The sequence below is a fragment of the Coregonus lavaretus genome, assembly GCF_964263955.1.
Source record: "Coregonus lavaretus genome assembly, chromosome: 1".
In the NCBI taxonomy this organism is placed as follows: Eukaryota; Metazoa; Chordata; class Actinopteri; order Salmoniformes; family Salmonidae; genus Coregonus; species Coregonus lavaretus.
Genome location: NC_139988.1, coordinates 37934228 through 37953850, shown reverse-complemented (window position 1 = coordinate 37953850; position 19623 = coordinate 37934228). Strand labels below are relative to the sequence as shown.

General features: G+C 40.3%; 1 protein-coding gene across 1 annotated transcript in view; it reads left to right on the top strand.

Moving 5' to 3' along the window:
- The window catches only part of LOC311134998 (protein bicaudal C homolog 1-A-like), a 121707-nt gene that overhangs the window by 41020 nt on the left and 61064 nt on the right, over nucleotides 1-19623 (top strand). The window contains exons 2-3 of the mRNA XM_084168802.1: nucleotides 8659-8705; nucleotides 18677-18746. Coding sequence (XP_084024928.1) covers nucleotides 8659-8705; nucleotides 18677-18746 — 117 coding nt within the window. The remainder of the gene's footprint in view (nucleotides 1-8658; nucleotides 8706-18676; nucleotides 18747-19623) is intronic.

Sequence of the window (19623 nt, the reverse complement as noted above, 5' to 3'; positions counted from 1 at the left end):
AGAGAGGATCGCCTGGTCTTTGTGAAGTGGATGGATACGCGGGAGGTGTCGGTGTGCTCCACAATCCACCCAGCGTTTTCGGGCGAGACAATCAAGAGGAAGGTGAAGGAAGGACCTGGACGCTGGGTAGCAAAAGACATTCCCTGCCCTACCCCCATCATGGCCTACAATAAGTACATGGGAGGGGTTGACCTGTCAGACCAGCTTCTCCAGTATTACTCAACCCATCGCAGAACTGCTCGCTGGTACCGTACCCTCTTCCTGCATTTTTTGGACATGGGAACAACAAATGCATACATCCTGCACTGTGACATCAGTGCGACCCAACAGGTCACACCCATGACGCACAAGAACTTTGTGGCAGAACTTGTGGCCCAGCTGTGCGGAGTGACCCAGACAGGGGTTCCACTTCAAAAAAGCACCAGCCATGTTCCTGTGGCCATTGCCAATGTTGCAGAGGCCAAAGACAAAGCCACAGCAGGCCGCAGGGTTTGTCAACGCTGTAAACAAGTTGACAAGAAGAGGTTTGTCACACCATGGAAGTGCAAGGCCTGTGATGTGGCTCTCTGTGTCATTGTGGACAGGAACTGTTTTGAAGAGTGGCACAAATAGGGTAAAGGCCAGTGGCTATACCTACTCTTTTTGTAAATAGTTGTGTATTGCTTGTATATATCTCAAGAATACTTTTATATGTTCATATTTGCACTTTGTGGTTCAATTTGAAGCTTTTTTTTTCATTTTGGACAGAAACTGTTTTGAGGAGTGGCACAAAAAGGTTTAGGGTTAGAATAGAAGAAAAACGCCAGTGGTTATACCTACTTTTTATTGTAAATAGTTATTTATTGCTTGTATATATCACCAAAATACTTTTATATGTTCATATTTGCACCTTGTGGTTCAATTTGAAGCTTTTTAAATGCTTGGTTCACCATGTTTGAGGGTTTTACAATAAAAAAAACATCTTTTTTCTAAACGGACTTTGTGTTTTCTGTGTGTGTTTGGGTCCAGTGTGTTGAAATAGTATGTCAAAGTGAAAAACTTACTAACAGATCATATAGGTGAGGTTGTGCTGAAAAAAAAGATACCCAACATTGGTCTGGTAAACATTTCTTTATGTAGTATATCAGGGCAAAATTGAAGGTACCCAAAAACGGCCAAAAAAGCTCCAGACTCCGAAGAGTTAAGGGAGTACGTGAGCACACTTGTTCGGCTAGCCGAGTTCGGCTAGGCGCCAGCAGAACTAAAGTATGCTTACGACTTTAGTCATGCTTGCATACAGTGCCTTCGGAAAGTATTCAGACCCCTTGACTTTTTCCACATTTTGTTAGGTTACAGCCTTATTCTACACACAATACCCCATAATGACGAAGCAAAAACTGGTTGTTAGACATTTTTGCTAATTTATAAAAAATAAAAGAACAGAAATATCACATTTACATAAGTACTCAGTACTTTGTTGAAGCACCTTTGGCAGCGATTACAGCTTCAAGTCTACTTGGGTATGACACTACAAGCTTGGCACACATGTATTTGGGGAGTTTCTCCCATTCCTCTCTGCAGATCCTGTCAAGCTCTGTCAGGTTGGATGGGGAGCATTGCTGCACAGCTATTTTCAGGTTTCTCCAGAAATGTTCAAGTCCGGGGTCTGGCTGGGCCACTCAAGAACATTCAGAGACTTGTCCCGAAGCCACTCCTGCGTTGTATTGGTTGTGTGCTTAGGGTCATTGCCCTGTTGGAAGGTGAACCTTTGCCCCAGTCTGAGGTCCTGAGTGCTCTGGAGCAGGTTTTCATCAAGGATCTCTCTGTACTTTGCGCCGTTCATCTTTGCCTCAATCCTGACTAGTCTCCCAGTCCCTGACACTGAAAAACATCCCCACAGCATGCTGCCACCACCATGCTTCACCGTAGGGATGGTGCCAGGTTTCTTCCAGACGTGACGCTTGGCATTCAGGCCAAAGAGTTCAATCTTGGTTTCATCAGACCAGAGAATCTTGTTTCTCATGGTCTGAGAGTCCTTTAGGTGCCTTTTAGCAAACTCCAAGCGGGCTGTCGTGTGCCTTTTACTGAGGAGTGGCTTCCGTCTGGCCACTCTACCATAAAGGCCTAATTGGTGGAGTGCTGCAGAGATGGTTGTCCTTCTGGAAGGTTCTCCCATTGCCATAGAGGAACTCTGGAGCTCTGTCAGAGTGACCATCGGGTTCTTGGTCACCTCCCTGACCAAGGCCCTTCTCTCCCGATGGCTCAGTTTGGCCGGGCGGCCAGCTCTAGGAAGAGTCTTGGTGGTTTCAAACTTCTTCCATTTAAGAATGATGGAGGCCACTTCTTGGGGACTTTCAATGCTGCAGAAATGTTTTCGTACCCTTCCCCAGATCTGTGCCTTGACACAATCCTGTCTCGGAGCTCTACGGACAATTCCTTCGACCTCATGGCTTGGTTTTTGCTCTGACATGCACTGTCAACTGTTGGACCTTATATAGACAGGTGTGTGCCATTCCAAATCATGTCCTTTCAATAGAATGTACCACAGGTGGCCTCCAATCAAGTTGTAGAAACATCTCAAGGATGATCAATGGAAACAGGTTGCACCTGAGCTCAAGTTTGAGTCTCATAGCAACGGGTCTGAATACTTATGTAAATATTATGTTTTTTGTTTTGAAGACATTTGCATACATTTCTAAAAACCTGTTTTTTGCTTTGTCATTATGGGGTATTGTGTGTAGATTTGAAATTGTTGTATTTCATCAATTTTAAAATAAGGCTGTAACGTAACAACATTTGGAAAAAGTCAACGGGTCTGAATACTTTCCAAAGGCACTGTACATTTTACGTAGGGGTGGTCCCAGGAATCGAATCCACTATGCTGGCGTTACAAGCGCCATGCTCTACCAACTGAGCTACAAAGGACCAGAAGACAGAAAGAGAAAGAAAACAGTAATCAGCTGAACATAACAGTATGCCAGTGGAAGGGAGGATCATAGCAGGTGACCCAACTGTGTTTTGTGACTACTATGAATTCCCATTTTGGCCAATTCAATTGCAGAAATTCCGTTATATCAATTTGTCCATTTTTTAAAATCGATTTGGTAACAGAATTTCGAGTTAATCACTTAATAATTCATAAACAAAATGTATTTGTAAAAATACTATATGTAATTGATAGGTCTACCTTTTGCTTGTTACTTCTGTGAACTTTCATTATCCTAATAATAATAATAATAATATGCCATTTAGCAGACGCTTTTATCCAAAGCGACTTACAGTCATGCGTGCATACATTTTTGTGTATGGGTGGTCCCGGGGATCGAACCCACTACCTTGGCGTTACAAGCGCCGTGCTCTACCAGCTGAGCTACAGAGGACCACGTCCTCCCTCCTCATTAGGGAGAGAAATTTGAAAATATCTTAAAGATATGTGCGTTTTTGGTAACAGAATTTCAAGGCACAAGGCAAAGTTTCTTAAACTTACAGAAAGCAGAACAAATTCTCCTAAACTAAATATAAGTGTATTAGATATTAGTTGGCAGGGTTATTTACTTCAACATTATAGTTTTTTGGTGTATTTGTAATACCTTAACTTTTTCTGGTAGATGCGTCTGACAGAATCACTATTTTGTAGTTCTTCAAAGTAAATAAGGCATACTTTTATGACTGCTGAATACCAATTATCAATCACTTAGATCATGTATTTTCAGGTAGAGATACTTCCCGACGCAACAGCTGCTCTTTATATCACCTCATGATCGGGCATTCTTCTGTCTTTTCTATAGCAGGCTTAAAAGAAACACAGACCGGCCAAGTACAGTGCCTTGCAAAAGTATTCATCCCCCTTGGCATTTTTCCTATTTTGTTGCATTACAATTTGATGTAATGGACATACACAAAATAGTGAAATGAAGTGAAATGAAAAAAATTGTGAAATGAAAAAAAATAACTTGTTTCAAAAAATTCGAAAAAATAAATAACGGAAAAGTGGTCCATGCATATGTATTCACCCCCTTTGCTATGAAGCCCCTAAATAAGATCTGGTGCAACCAATTACCTTCAGAAGTCACATAATTAGTTAGATTGCACACAGGTGGACTTTATTTAAGTGTCACATGATCTCAGTATATATACACCTGTTCTGAAAGGCCCCAGAGTCTGCAACACCACTAAGCAAGGGGCACCACCAAGCAAGGGGCACCATGAAGACCAAGGAGCTCTCCAAACAGGTCAGGGACAAAGTTGTGGATAAGTACAGATTAGGGTTGGGTTATAAAAAAATATCTGAAACTTTGAACATCCCACGGAGCACCATTAAATCCATTATTTAAAAAATTTAAAGAATATGGCACCACAACAAACCTGCCAAGAGAGGGCCGCCCACCAAAACTCACAGACCAGGCAAGGAGGTCATTAATCAGAGAGGCAACAAAGAGACCAAAGATAACCCTGAAGGAGCTGCAAAGCTCCACAGCGGAGATTGGAATGTCTGTCCATAGGACCACTTTAAGCCGTACACTCCACAGAGCTGGGCTTTACCGAAGAGTGGGCAGAACGAAGCCATTGCTTAAAGATAAAAATAAGCAAACACGTTTGGTGTTCGCCAAAAGCCATTTGGGAGACTCCCCAAACATGTGGAAGAAGGTACTCTAGTCAGATTAGACTAAAATTGAGCTTTTTGGCCATCAAGGAAAACACTATGTCTGGCGCAAACCCAACACCTCTCATCACCCTGAGAACACCATCCACACAGTGAAGCATGGTGGTGGCAGCATCATGCTGTGGGGATGTGTTTCATCGACAGGGACTGGGAAACTGGTCAGAATTGAAGAAACGATGGATGGCTCTAAATACAGGGAGATTCTTGAGGGAAACCTGTTTGTCTTCCAGAGATTTGAGACTGGGACGGAGGTTCACCTTCCAGCAGGACAATGACCCTAAGCATACTGCTAAAGCAACACTCGAGTGGTTTAAGGGGAAACATTTAAATGTCTTGGAATGGCCTAGTCAAAGCCCAGACCTCAATCCAATTGAGAATCTGTGGTATGACTTAAAAATTGCTGTACACCAGCGGAACCCATCCAACTTGAAGGAGCCAAGGCAGTTTTGCCTTGAAGAATGGGCAAAAATCCCAGTGGCTAAATGTGCTAAGCTTATAGAGACATAACCCAAGAGACTTGCAGCTGTAATTGCTGCAAAAGGTGACTCTACAAAGTTTTTTTTAGTTTTTTTTGTCTAATTTCTTTCACAAGCCACTGTAGATGCACAATGGATTATGGTCATTGTAGTTAATTACCACGTTTTAAGTGCTAAACTATGTAGAATATTGGTCTGTTGGAAACTACTACTCCCTACTACATTGCACAGTTCAGGCTGGATCTGATTAATCTCTAGAGAAACTGTGCAATGTGCGCATTGAGCTCTCAAGAAAAAAACAAAAAGGGAATTCAAATAATTGTACCGACTTTGGTCAATTAGTTGTTTAAAAACCAAAAAATAACAGGATTTTCAGTTAATCGCTCAGCACTACAAAAATATATAGACTCTTAGCTTTCATTTGACATGCTCCTATGAACTTCGTGTTGGTGCTCTTGGCTCCTTTTACATGGAAATTACCTTAAATAATTTACAGTCACTGAGATTTAGTGACTTTCCTTTGAGGGCCTGGTTTTTTACCCCTGTTGTAAATTCTCATTCTACCACTTGAAAAAAAACGGAATGTTGTGGACATTGAGATTTGATCAACAAATTGTTTGCTTGAGAGCATTACAGAGCAGAGTTTTGTGTGGTTTATTTCTGTCTAGTTTTCTGTGTGTCTTAAGAGCTGTTGGCTGAACCTGAAAATGCTAAGCTACAGTACACCTGCTGCTATGTCTCCATTGTCTCATAACCTACAGAGCTAAGACAATGTTAGTATTTTGATGAATCAGAGTGTGTATTGTTTTTACTGTGCAGTATTCCTTTCTGTTGGTGTTATTCTATAATTTGATACTGTATGTTTCCAATAATGCCGGCCCACCCGCTACCAGAGGCTTAATCTTTCCCAAAATCAGACATGCTAGCCCAGTATCATGCCATTTCATAGTGTGGCCCTAATAGGCTGTATCATCTACCTCATCCCTTGGACCTCCAAGATAAATACTCCCACCTCCTCTCAACAGTGTGATTCACCACACTCCTCATCTACAATGACCAGCAACTCCCACAGGGCATCCTGACCCCAACCTGCTCTTTCTGAAACAGCATTTCCTTAAAGAGCCACTGAACACGCCGATTGGCACATGTTTGTCTGTTGCGCATTAGGAAAACGAGATTTCAGTCTTGGAGGTGTTTCCTGACCGATTTTGGGTAATTATGTTTGTCCCCCATGAGACACTGTAGACGTGGAAGCCTATTTCACTTCTTCAAAATCCCCAGAATGAGTCTATGATAACTCAAGAAATCTGTATTTAATTTGGATGTTTTTGCCGCGCAATTTTACATCTAAAGTGTTTGGTGCAGTATTTCTCAAGTGAAAAAATGTGTGTTGTCTTATGTAAACAATGTCGGATTGCTGGGCAGGTCTGTCTCACTGTCTATATTATTGGATAGAGCGCAATCACTGCAGCTGTTCACCCCATGTTAGCGGGCATATGAACATCCTCAACTCAAAACCCAACCTTAATTTACCCGTTGTGATGCATGGATGTTCCAAACTCCGTTTTAGACGAGACTGGCTTTATGACCAAAATTATCCTATTTACACTTTGTAGTTATTTGTGACACTAGAATAACTGTTTCTTACTCAAATCGATGCCACATAGGCCGTTTCGTTGCTTTTTATAGGCAGTCACTCTTTACTTCTGTGAAAACATCAAACCCTTTTAACCATTGGTAATTTCTTTTTAAAATCATGTTCCCTGTAAGAAAGCTGCAACTTTCAGACTAATCGGGGACTGAAATTTATGGGCCACATTCTTCTGAGTGAAGCAGGCCCTCGTGTGAAACAGCTGCAAAGGTGTTTTTGCGGGGGAGTAAGTACAAGCATGTGTGCAATGTACATTATGAAGGCATTACTCCATCGCCAAGGGCCAGTTTGTCTGGACACAAAAAAAAACAGTACCAGTTGGGGTCATTTATTCGCTTATCTAATTCCTAAATGTTTGCTTACCCAGAAATTTTATATTGAGAAAGGACAGCGAAATATTTGTTTCCTTCAAATCATGTCAAGCCACTAGTGTTTCATTTTACCACTCCTTATCCATCACATGGTGTTCATGACTGGAGAATTTAGAAGGTACCTTTGCACATGTCTGCATATTAAGGTTTAAATCTAATGAAACTGTGGCCAGGTTTCAAAGTGGGAGAAACAACTTGGATCAATCTCAGGACCAGATATATTGATACTCTGTCAAGTTGTCAACCCCTCCACAACATGAATTACATGTTGATATCAAGAAAGCAAAAGTACTGTATTTCAATAGAAAATCATGATGACATATGACTAGGGTTGCAAAATTCTGATAACTTTCTGAAAAATCCACAGTTTTAAAGAACTCCTGTTTGGAGTATTCTAGTTAATTTGCTTATTCCCTACTTATTCTATGAATCTTCAACCGGGATTTCTGTAAAACCTGGGAATTTTGGGAAAGTGACCAGGTTTTTGCAACCCTACATATGACATTGTCCTGCAGTCTTTTGCCAAGGTACATATACCATGTGTTTCCATGGACCAATTATAGGCAGTTAAACATTTGGAATGTTTACATTTTCGGTAATTTTTCTAAAGAAAATGCATTGCTGTCCAGAAGTGATACTAAACAGAACATTGGGTTAAATTGATCATAACATTAATTATTGTCATTACACCAAGGCCATTATTTATCACTGTACACCAGTTCTGTGGTGCTCCTGACCCAGTTTCTCTGAAAATGTGGTAAATCCATAAAGTGAATACAGAAACGCATCATTACTAGCTTTACATCAACCACCTCAAATGACGGATAAACATGTGAATGCTCTGGGAGAACAACTATGTATTTTACATCAACAGAAAAGCCACAAACCAGACAAAAGGACTTGCAGAAATATCTGTATCAGAAACAAATTATTGTATTCACTGTGGTTAGGAGACTGTTCCTTGCCATATTATATAGTACCATAAGCAGTGGTCTTGACTATATTTTCATGGCAAGTCTTTCAAATAATATTTCTTATACTCAGGGATATCCTTACAAAATTGTGTGCTCTGCAAGGTATCTGTCAGTCATTTCTCTGGTAGCTAACATTCCTCATGCCAGCCTTATGGCACCATACTAATACAGGAGGAGACATTGTCTGTCCAAAAGTGTGAATATCCCAAAAAGATGGATCACCCATCATGGTAGTATAGCACTGAGACCTTTACACAAAGTTCAGCAATTTGTTACAGGGAAGCTGTATCTGATTATAAGGATTATCAAGAATGAGTTTGAAGTCTATCTAAATCCAAAAATTAGAGGTACTGATGTGCCAATCACAACACCTAAGGAATGGAGATCCACTGAAAAGTATATTTTTGGGATTTAGTCCTGGTATCCTCACATTTCCAGGACATTGGATAACCGAAGCGTGATTTGGCTCTGTGAATGTTATACATTATTGTATATTTACAAGTTAATGGTTTCATGAATTGTTTATTTTTCCTCTCCTCTACAGCGGCCACTGGGGGACGAGTCAATGGTGGCGAGGATTTCTTTCAGAAGGTAAGTCTCTAATCTGTATTATTGGATTATGTTTGGATTGTGTTCAAATCCAGAGGAGAGCACTTGCCTTCAGGTGAGGAAAGTAGACCAAGTGTCAGGTGGTCCTTAATAGGGTCCTGATTTCAGATACGTTAGTATAATTTCGACTTGAAACCATTGCACCTGAAACTATCGTGGGCCTTTTACAAGTCAGGCTTGTGCTTTACAGGCTGAGGCTGCACATTTGATAGGCCAATGTGATGGATACAATGCATTCATACACAGATGCATCCGCTTTGTTGTCATACTTTGTTACCATCAAATATTTTCATATTTTTCGAAGACTCAGTTGAGTTTGTACTACTCTGCTCTACATTATTGCATAGAATCCAAGTAATTGCCTAAAAGAAAATGGAAAAGTGTTTGAAGACACTGCTCCTGTTAAAGTGCTGTTTCCTGAAGTGTTTGAACTCCTTCCATAGTATGTTTAATGGACTTTAACTAAGTGATGGACATTGGTTTATTTTAGCATTCTCATGTCTATTTTCTCTGGTTTTGACGGAAGTTAAATTAAATGACACAGCAGTAGGCAATTTAACTGTCCCTACAGCCATTTCATAACCAAGAAATGCAAACCAGGCACCATCCCATTATTTTTTACCATAGATTCTAGACATGTGTTGTCTCTAAATATGGAGCTCATTCAATTCAATTTATCTGACATAATTGTAGGTGGTGCCTTGGCTTGCCAATTTTGCTTTTCCAAAGCCACTGCCCTGTCTTCACATGCAATCGTTACTATGCCAATGTTCCATTCCAAACTATGCTTGTCAGAAGTTAAAAGGTCAATAATTGTACATTAATTGGTGATAGGAAAAGGCCACTAACATAGACTGTGAAGTTTTTATTGAAGAATTTCTGTTCAAATGGGTCTTTAATTTCCCTCCGATAGCATGACCACCACACAGACCCAATTAATGTCAGAAAAATAAACATTGTAGACATCTGGAAGGCTTTATTCTAAATAAAATGTATGAGGTGTCTGGACTATCTTGAAGTCAATGAAAATGGGAAGTCTTACTTGCACCATTTCCTTCCCTCAAACACACCCATGTACCACACACACATATGCAGTCCCTCCTATATCACACAAAATGCATACAATGATCCCCCCCCCCCCCCACCACACACACACATGCACATACAGTTTTATAGTGAGGGTTGGAGTCCCAGCAGTTCCATGGAAATGAGCTGCAAGTTTTTGTGAGGTCAGTAGGAGAAAAACAAAACACTCTTGCAGGCATTTCCCTGTGGTAGATCACTCTCTTACTCATTGTCTGTTTGTCTTCCGTTCAGGCCAGCTCTCAGACCCAACCACATCCATCCCCATTTTCTCTCTCCCTCTCATGCTGGGTCCAAGCATTGTCTCCCACTCAGATCAGTGTATTAAACAATTTGTTATATATTGTGATATGGACTTTTGGTGTATTTGACTGTTGGACAACATACTTTATGTTTAGGCTATTATATATTGTGGAACTGCTTGACAATTTAACTCCAAGACCATTGAACAGTTCGACAGGCTGTTGGACCATCCGATGTCTGGACAGTGGACAGTTTGACTGGTAGACCGTGGACCATTAAACCTTTTTGGAGTGTTGGATTGATGGGCTATTGGACTGTGAAGAGCTGGACTGGTAGACTATGGACCACAGAGCTTTAGTGGAGGCTTTAGTCAAATTTATTTGAGTGCTGAGCCAGTCCCTCCCTCTCTCCCTCATCCCTCGGCTGTGGTTCTGTAAACAGTGCCAGCTTGATATATGAGCACAGATGCACTCTGATCTGAGGCCAGAAGGATTCTACTTCATTACTTTAGGAGTACAACACCGCCCTGTAGTTTTGTGCTGCTAAGTAAGTGTGAAAGGAAAATCTTTTGATTATTTTGGTAGACTAGAGGGATAGCAAGGTAGTGGAAGAAAGTGAAGAAAGGGTGAAAATGAGTCATCACATCGCAATGAAGGAATTAATTGTATGGTTATTTAAATGTAGTTGCTGACTTTGCGAGGTGTCCATTACATCAACCCAATAGCCCTCTAAATTGGTTGTGTTCCTCTGTAAATACTTTGTATGTTTTAAAAAGTAGCAGATATTGTGCAGTAGCTCCTAATTTAGGATAATATTATGAACTATGCACATATTAGTTGAGCACCTTAAGGTAAAGGTCTTCTCCCCAAACATAATGGAGCTTGTGAGAGTTAACCCTTGGATTGTTGCCACATGTTCAATTCATGCGATCAGTCTCATGGGATGAAAACAGTTGATGGATCACTGACTAAGACCCTCAGCTCTCAGCTGAAACAGGAGAACTTCCACCCACATCCCTTTACCCCCTAAACCCTCTGTCTATCTCTCTCTCTCACACACACACACCCACACACACACACCCAGCTGAATCAACAGCTGCACCAGTGATACAGGAAGTAAGTCCACTCCATCCATGTTGATTGCCATCGTGCCACACACACACACAGAAAAGTATACAGAAAGTCTACACCCCCTTGAACCTTTTTGTTGCATTACAAAGTGGGATTAAAATAGATTTCACTGTAATATTTTCTCATTGATCTACACAAAATACTCCATAAGGTCAAAGTGAGAAGAACATTCTACAAACTTTTACAAATTAATAACAAATTAAAGAACTAAAATATAGTCATTGCATAAGTATTCACCCCATTTGTTTAGGCAAGCCTAAATTAGCTCAGAAGTAAAACTTGGCTTAACAAATCACATAATAAGTTATATGGACTCGCTCTGTGTGAAAAATTTGTGTTTGACATGATTTTGAATGACTACCCCTTCCTCTGCCCCCCATACATACAATATATGTAAGGTCCCTCAGTCAAGTATTGAATTTCAAGCACAGATTCAACTACAAAGACCAGGGAGATTTTCGAAAGCCTCATAAAGAAGGGCAGTGATAGGTAGATGGTTAACAATAACAAATCAGACATTAAATATATATTTAAGCATGGTCAAATTAAAAATTATGCTGTGGATGATGTATTAAACCACCCAGACACATCAAAGATGCAGTTGTCCTGAACTGAGCTGCAGGACAGGAACAAAACTGCTTAGGGATGTCACCATGGGGCCATTTTTAAAACAGCTACAGAGTTCAATGTCTGTGATGGGAGAAAACTGAGGATGGATCAACAACATTATAGTGACTCTTCAATAATGACCTAAATGACAGAGTGAAAAGAAGAATACAAACATGCAACAAGGCACTAAAGTAATACTGCAAAAAAACACAGCCAAGGAGTAAACTTTTGGGCCTAAATGCAAAGCCTTATGTTTGAGTCAAATCCAACAGAACACATCACTGAGGAACTGCGTCCTTATTTCCAAGCGTGGTGGTGGCTGCATCATGGTATGAGTATGCTTGAGATCGGCAAAGACTGTGGAGTTTTTTAGGGTGAAAGAAACATGATGGAGCTTAGCAAAATCCTAGAGGAAAACCTTTTTCAGTCTGCTTTACACCAGACACTGGGAGAGGAATTCACCTTTCAGCGGGACAATAACCTATAACACAAAGCCAAATCTATACTGGAGTTGCTTACCAAGAAGACCGTGAATGTTTCTGAGTGGCCAAGTTACAGTTTTGACCAAAATCTGCTTTAAATTCTATGGCTAGACTTGAAAATGGATGTCTAGCCATGATCCCCAACACCTTGACAGAGCTTGAAGAATTTTGAAAAAAATAATGAGCAAATATTGCACAATACAGGTGTGTAAAGCTCAGACTTACCCAAGAAGAATCACAGCTGTAATCGCTGCCAACTGTGTTTTTAATTTGTATTGTTGACTCGGGGGTGAATACTTATCTAATCAAGGCATATTAGTGTTTTATTTTTCATTAATCTTTGACATTAGAGTATTTTGTGTAGATCAATTTAAATCCCACTTTGTAACACAATAATACGTGAAGAAATCCAAGAGGAGTGTAGACTTTCTATAGGCACTGTATACACTCACGTGCACATAGCACATGTGGCTGTTTTACATGACATTCCCAAAATGACATCCTGTTCAATTTGGGTTATAGCACTACGTATGTATCTGCACCTGCAAGATCCAATCATCGTAATTCGTTATGAAACTGATCACAATGCTAAATGTATGCATTATTTGAGAAGGGCGCAGTAGCAGAAAGACTGAAGAGTGGAACATTAAATGTATAGTATACCTAATTTGTGCAAATATCTGATCCATTTGAGAGGTATTTGCTGGCCCCTTCATAAAAATAAACGCCATCCACCCTTAAAATGGTGTGTGGTCTGTCAGAAATCACTCCCATCTGTATGGCCTTGCCAAGAACCGCAACTATGGAGAGGAAGCAAGTTCCTGAACAAGACCCTCTAGAGAAGAAATAGAGGGCGTCAAAAAATGTAATGGGCTGTAAAGTTTGGACTTAGGGAATCTGTGTAATTGCATATACCTCTATAAACATACGGTTGTCAGTTTCATCACAATTATTTGACGTCCCTTTAATAGGGTTTTGCTCTGCTTTGTATTAACTGGCTTTCAAAACATGCCTGGCCTTTACTGAGGCATACATTTCCCAATTGGATGCAACAAAGGGCAGTGGTCATCTCATAACTATTGTTGCATTGCATGTTGCTATGCTACAGTATACAATCCCTGTCCTGTATCCATTGTATCATGTGATATCATATCTGATCATAGTTCATTCCCTGGCCTTTCCTGGAATGTGTGTAGTTTTGGAAATGTCTATATTTTGGATGAAATGCATAGATCTGCATACTGTAGTTACTCTGGTGTACCTGAAGAATTTTAAAGCGCCATAGAGAGTAAAAAGGCGAGTTGGGTTTCTTCACCGGGACAAAATCATTTTGTGGAATTAAGCTGAAACCCCATTATTGGCCCATGAGACTGATACAATTGGGGAGGGAAAGGGCCAGAGATATGATGGATATAATGAAGAAAATGTTCCAGAGATGTGTTTTAGTCGAACAGTTGAGTGGGAGCACAAAGTTTTGTTTACAGAATGAAAGTCTATGGGGGTGGTTCATATAAAATGTATGATAATATGCTCACGTGTATCATGATGGCGAGAATGTGCTAAAAAGACAGTCTCTGATGCAGTGCTGGTGTGGAACGTTGGTAAAGATGGGACTTATCATATATCTTGAATTTGGCTATCCCTGGGGCTAGATTTCCCAGAGTCCTAGATTATTGGAGGTCAACTGTATACCATGTCGTCCTCATAGTTGGATGCAAAACCGTTTCCACATGAAGTCCTAGCAGGTTAGTATCCTGTACATCAGTATCTGTTCGATTCAGAAAACAAACTGCTCTATTCTGTTCGTTAGACGACCTTCTTGGTTCTCTATTTTATTTGTATTATCTTGTGAAATGGTTAGAAGTGCCACAGCCAAGGGCTTTCATGAGAACTCCAGCTTGGCGGGGCTTTTCTTGCCAGTAGACAAAGATAATACCCAAGACCAGTAACATGAGCCAAGGTCTTTAGTGAGAGAATGAAAAATGCAACTCAACAAGACACATTTGTTATACTGTAGGAATGTGTTTTATATCATGGAAGCATTTTTTGGCTGCCAATACTCTAGTGGATTTGTTTTATTGGTTTCAATGAAGAATGCAGAGACAGCAACTGGATTAAATGTAGACTTTTTTTTCTAAAATCAAGTTTGTAGTGTTTGTGTTGTGGATAGGCCCCACAATCAGTGATGCTACATAGCATAGTTATGTGCTTGCATGGCAGTTCATCAGCCCATCTGTGGTGTGTAAACAACCGGGATTAATAATTTAGCCTAACTCTGACCAGATATTTGAGTTATGTTGTATAGGCTACATTTTCAAAGGTTCTTATCTTTGCAATTGAATTGACCAGAGCAATCAAATGTGCTTATAAATATATATCATCATCATTCATGTTTACATGGGTCCCTGCAATAACTAGGATAAATATTTTTTGCAATCTTTGTTAGATTATAGTATGTTTGTAAAACTCAGTGAGGCTTGAAGGGCCATCCACTCAACCATCAGTGGTCTTTAAGAGTGTGTAATACTGGAGTGAACAAGCACTGCCCGACAGGTGGTTGAGACTGGCGCTGGAAAATCTGTCTGTCAGTTTGAAGGATGCCGAGCAGGCCAACACTTCCCAAACATATGGAAGAATTTTAACATTTCCTCTATGAATAGTTGCTTTTGTTTTGAATTTTTCATAAAAATGCAGTGCAGTACATAAATCTGGGATCATTAACTAGGATTCAGCCGCAATTATTTTCTTGAGCGGATGGTCAGGGGGCCGGAACATAATTACGAATAATTTGTAGACTGCAAATTGACGGCAAGAAGCCCAAACCGATATAGTATTTGACAAAAAATTTAATCATTTCAAACCTTGCTTACATTTGTATACGATCACATACAGTGCCATGAAAAAGTATTTGCCCCCTTTCTAATTTTCTCTACTCATATATTTGATACTGAATGTTATCAGATCTTCAACCAAAACCTAATATTAGATAAAGGGAACCTGACTGAACAAATAACACAACAATTACATACTTATTTAATTTACTTCATAAACAAAGTTATGCAACACCCAATGCCCCTCTGTGAAAAGGTAATTGCCCCCTTACACTCAATAACTGGTTGTGCCAACTTTAGCTGCGATGACTCCAACCAAATGCTTCCTGTAGTTGTTGATCAGTCTCTGATACAGAGCAGAATTCATGGTTCCTTCTATTAAGGCAAGTCATCCAGGTTCTGAGGCAGCAAAGCATCCCCAAACCATCACACTACAACCACCATGCTTGACCGTTGGTATGAGGTTCTTACTGTGGAATGCAGTGTTTGGTACAGTGAGGGAAAAAAGTATTTGATCCCCTGCTGATATTGTACGTTTGCCCACTGACAAAGACATGATCAGTCTATAATTTTAATGGTAGGTTTATTTAAACAGTGAGAGACAGAATAACAACAAAAACATCCAGAAAAATGCATGTCAAAAATGTTATAAATTGATTTGCATTTTAATGAGGGAAATAAGTATTTGACCCCTCTGCAAAACATCATTTAGTACTTGGTGGCAAAACCCTTGTTGGCAATCACAGAGGTCAGACGTTTCTTGTAGTTGGCCACCAGGTTTGCACACATCTCAGGAGGAATTTTATCCCACTCCTCTTTGCAGATCTTCTCCAAGTCATTAAAGTTTCGAGGCTGACGTTTGGCAACTCGAACCTTCAGCTCCCTCCACAACTTGTCTATGGGATTAAGGTCTGGAGACTGGCTAGGCCACTCCAGGACCATAATGTGCTTCTTCTTGAGCCACTCCTTTGTTGCCTTGGCCGTGTGTTATTGGGTCATTGTCATGCTGGAATACCCATCCACGACCCATTTTCAATGCCCTGGCTGAGGGAAGGAGGTTCTCACCCAAGATTTGACGGTACATGGCCCCGTCCATCGTCCCTTTGATGCGGTGAAGTTGTCATGTCCCCTTAGCAGAAAAATGCCCCCAAAGCATAATGTTTCCACCTCCATGTTTGACGGTGGGGATGGTGTTTTTGGGGTCATAGGCAGCATTCCTCCTCCTCCAAACACGGTGAGTTGAGTTGATGCCAAAGAGCTCGATTTTGGTCTCATCTGACCACAACACTTTCACCCAGTTCTCCTCTGAATCATTCAGATGTTCATTGGCAAACTTCAAACGGGCCTGTATATGTGCTTTCTTGAGCAGGGGGACCTTGCGGGCGCTGCAGGATTTCAGTCCTTCACGGCGTAGTGTGTTACCAATTGTTTTCTTGGTGACTATGGTCCCAGCTGCCTTGAGATCATTGACAATATCCTCCCGTGTAGTTCTGGGCTGATTCCTCACTGTTCTCATGATCATTGCAACTCCACGAGGTGAAATCTTGCATGGAGCCCCAGGCCGAGGGAGATTGACAGTTATTTTGTGTTTCTTCCATTTGCGAATAATCGCACCAACTGTTGTCACCTTGTCAACGAGTTTGGAATCTGATTGATTGATTGCTTCTGTGGACAGGTGTCCCTTTAAGAGTGTGCTCCTAATCTCAGCTCGTTACCTGTATAAAAGACACCTGGGAGCCATTAATCTTTCTGATTGAGAGGGGGTCAAATACTTATTTCCCTCATTAAAATGCAAATCAATTTATAACAATTTTTACATGCGTTTTTCTGGATGTTGTTATTCTGTCTCTCATTGTTTAAATAAACCTACCATTAAAATTATAGACTGATCGTTTTGTTGTCAGTGGGCAAACGTACAAAATCAGCAGGGGATCAAATACTTTTTTTCCTCACTGTATAATAGGACCCATGTCGTCCAAAAAGTTATACTTTTGAATAATCTGTCCATAGAACATTCTTCCAAGAGTCTTGATGATTATCCAGGGGCTTTTTGGAAAACTTCAGTCAACCTTTTGGACGACATGGTCCCCATTATTCCAAAAACCAAATGCACTTTTACAACCACACTTTCATGCACTTTCACCACCCTGTGAAGTTCATCACAACTTATTTAATCTTTAGCTTAATAAACTGCATGGACCACACAACATATCATGTGAATCTAAGTTTCTATCAGGTCTGTCGTGACATTTTCTATTAGACTTTATTCACATGAAAAGGTTGGATGGAAACCTGGTTATCGACAGGGACATCTGCTCTAAGCATATTGTCTCTCTGCATGGGTTCCCATGTGAGGTTTGGAGGTCCTTGCATAACCACTGAAGCCCATGAAGAACATGGAGCAGCTTCATACTGTATGAGGGAACATTCATAGGGCGCTCACGTGTCCAAACCAGTTTGAGTTCATTCCTTCTCCACCTAAAAACACGAGCCCCTGGTACGCGTTAAAACAAACAATCACGACAGGACCTTTGTGAAAACAAGGAAATTGAAGGACAAGGACAGATCTCTGTGTTTTGGAGATGGATGGTTTTCTGAGATTTTAGTTTCTAATGTAAACCACCAGTCAGCAGGTCTCCATTAGGCAATGCAGATGGTTCATGTTTCTCAGGGCTGAACTGTTTGATCCCCAGTCTATGTTCAGGAAGTTAGGCGACGGTGAGCGGCCTCATGAGCGTGTGGAGGAGGCCTGTAGTACCTCAGAATAACACACTCTTTCCTCTCGGACTTGTACTTTGCTCTTTATTTTTTTGTTTCTTTTTTGTTTCACATTTGTGCATATGCTCCTGGTTACGATGGGTAGACTTGTCAAAGGGCTCTCACATAGATTCCAGCTGACACGTTTCACGTGTTCCTAAGCCAACAACACCCAGTCCACTTTCAGAAAATATGGAGATGTCGGCTTTTTTCGTCACAGAGTACATTTGTTTCAGTAAGCTTATATCAAAAGGCATATTTTGGCTGGATCGTACCATTTCTCAACCGTTCTGGTTGATTTCTCCAGTTTCTTTTGAGTTTATGACTTTTGCGCACGTTCTCTCCTTCGAGTGCAAGGCCTTTCTAGAAAATTGTTGGTGGTAGACCTCTCTTTGTAGGTTCTCTCCAAAGTCATCATGGCAAGAGGTTGGAAGAGGTGTAGGGCAATGAGGCATTGTCCAAAGTTTAGACAAGCCTCAAGCCACATTCAATCAGCCGTAAACACAGCAGACTTGTGAATTTTTCTGGCTAGTGCTTACTAGAATGTGGTCCTCATTTATACTGTTAATTTGAAGTGAGGCTGGATATATGTTATGTGTAAAATGACACCTGTGTTAAGATTTGTATATATCAATGTGTACCATGCAGTTATCTGTCATGTCAAATTGGTCATTTAAACGGACTACAGTATAGGCAGTCTCAAGAAGAAGCATTATTGTGTTATCGTTTTCCTGATCTCCATTTCTGTACAGTATATTAAACATAGATATGTAATGACACTTATTCCTTTTATTGAATATGACCAATATCTGTTGCAGGTCATGGATGAAACCAAAACACAGATAGCGTGGCCTTCCAAACTGAAGATCGGAGCCAAGTCCAAAAAAGGTGAATGTTGTCTGTTTTGATTCTACAGCTACAGCTCAGCAGTGGTTATATCAAAAGTAACAGAACATCCCTCTTGTTTACTGCCCTACATTTACTTTTACATTTTAGTCATTTAGCAGACGCTCTTATCCATCCTCTTATGCATTTTATTTTTTATTTATATATTTTTTTGACTCCACTGTTGCTTTTTCATTACCGGATGTAAGTCTTTAGTTTTGTTTTTGGAAGATATATGCTGATGTCTGTATATGAAACTATAAATCAGTTAATTTACAAAGATAACATAGGCTTGTTTGTTTTACCCCTGAATGACCCCCCCCCCCCCCCCCCCCCCCAAGTCATTTTTATAATCGAGAAGAATCAGTGTTTTATTTTTAACTTAAAGAATGTGCTTAGTGAAGTAATCAGTGGTGGAAAAAGTACTCCTTTGTCATACTTGAGTAAAAGTAAAGATACCTTAATAGAAAATGACTCAAGTAAAAGTGAAAGTCACCCAGTAAAATACTACTTGAGTAGAAGTATCTGGTTTTAAATGTACTTAAGTACAGTGGTGGAAAAATTACTCAATTTTCATACTTGAGTAAAGGTAAACGCTATACATCAAATTCCTTTTTTTTTTCTTTTTTTTTTACGGACAGACGGGCACACTCCAACACTCGGACATCATTTACAAATGCAGTATTTGTGTTTAATGAGTCTGCCAGATCAGAGGCAGTAGGGATGACAACACGTTATACTGTGAGGGAAAAAAGTATTTGATCCCCTGCTGATTTTGTACGTTTGCCCACTGACAAAGACATGATCAGTCTATAATTTTAATGGTAGGTTTATTTGAACATTGAGAGACAGAATAACAACAAAACAATCCAGAAAAACA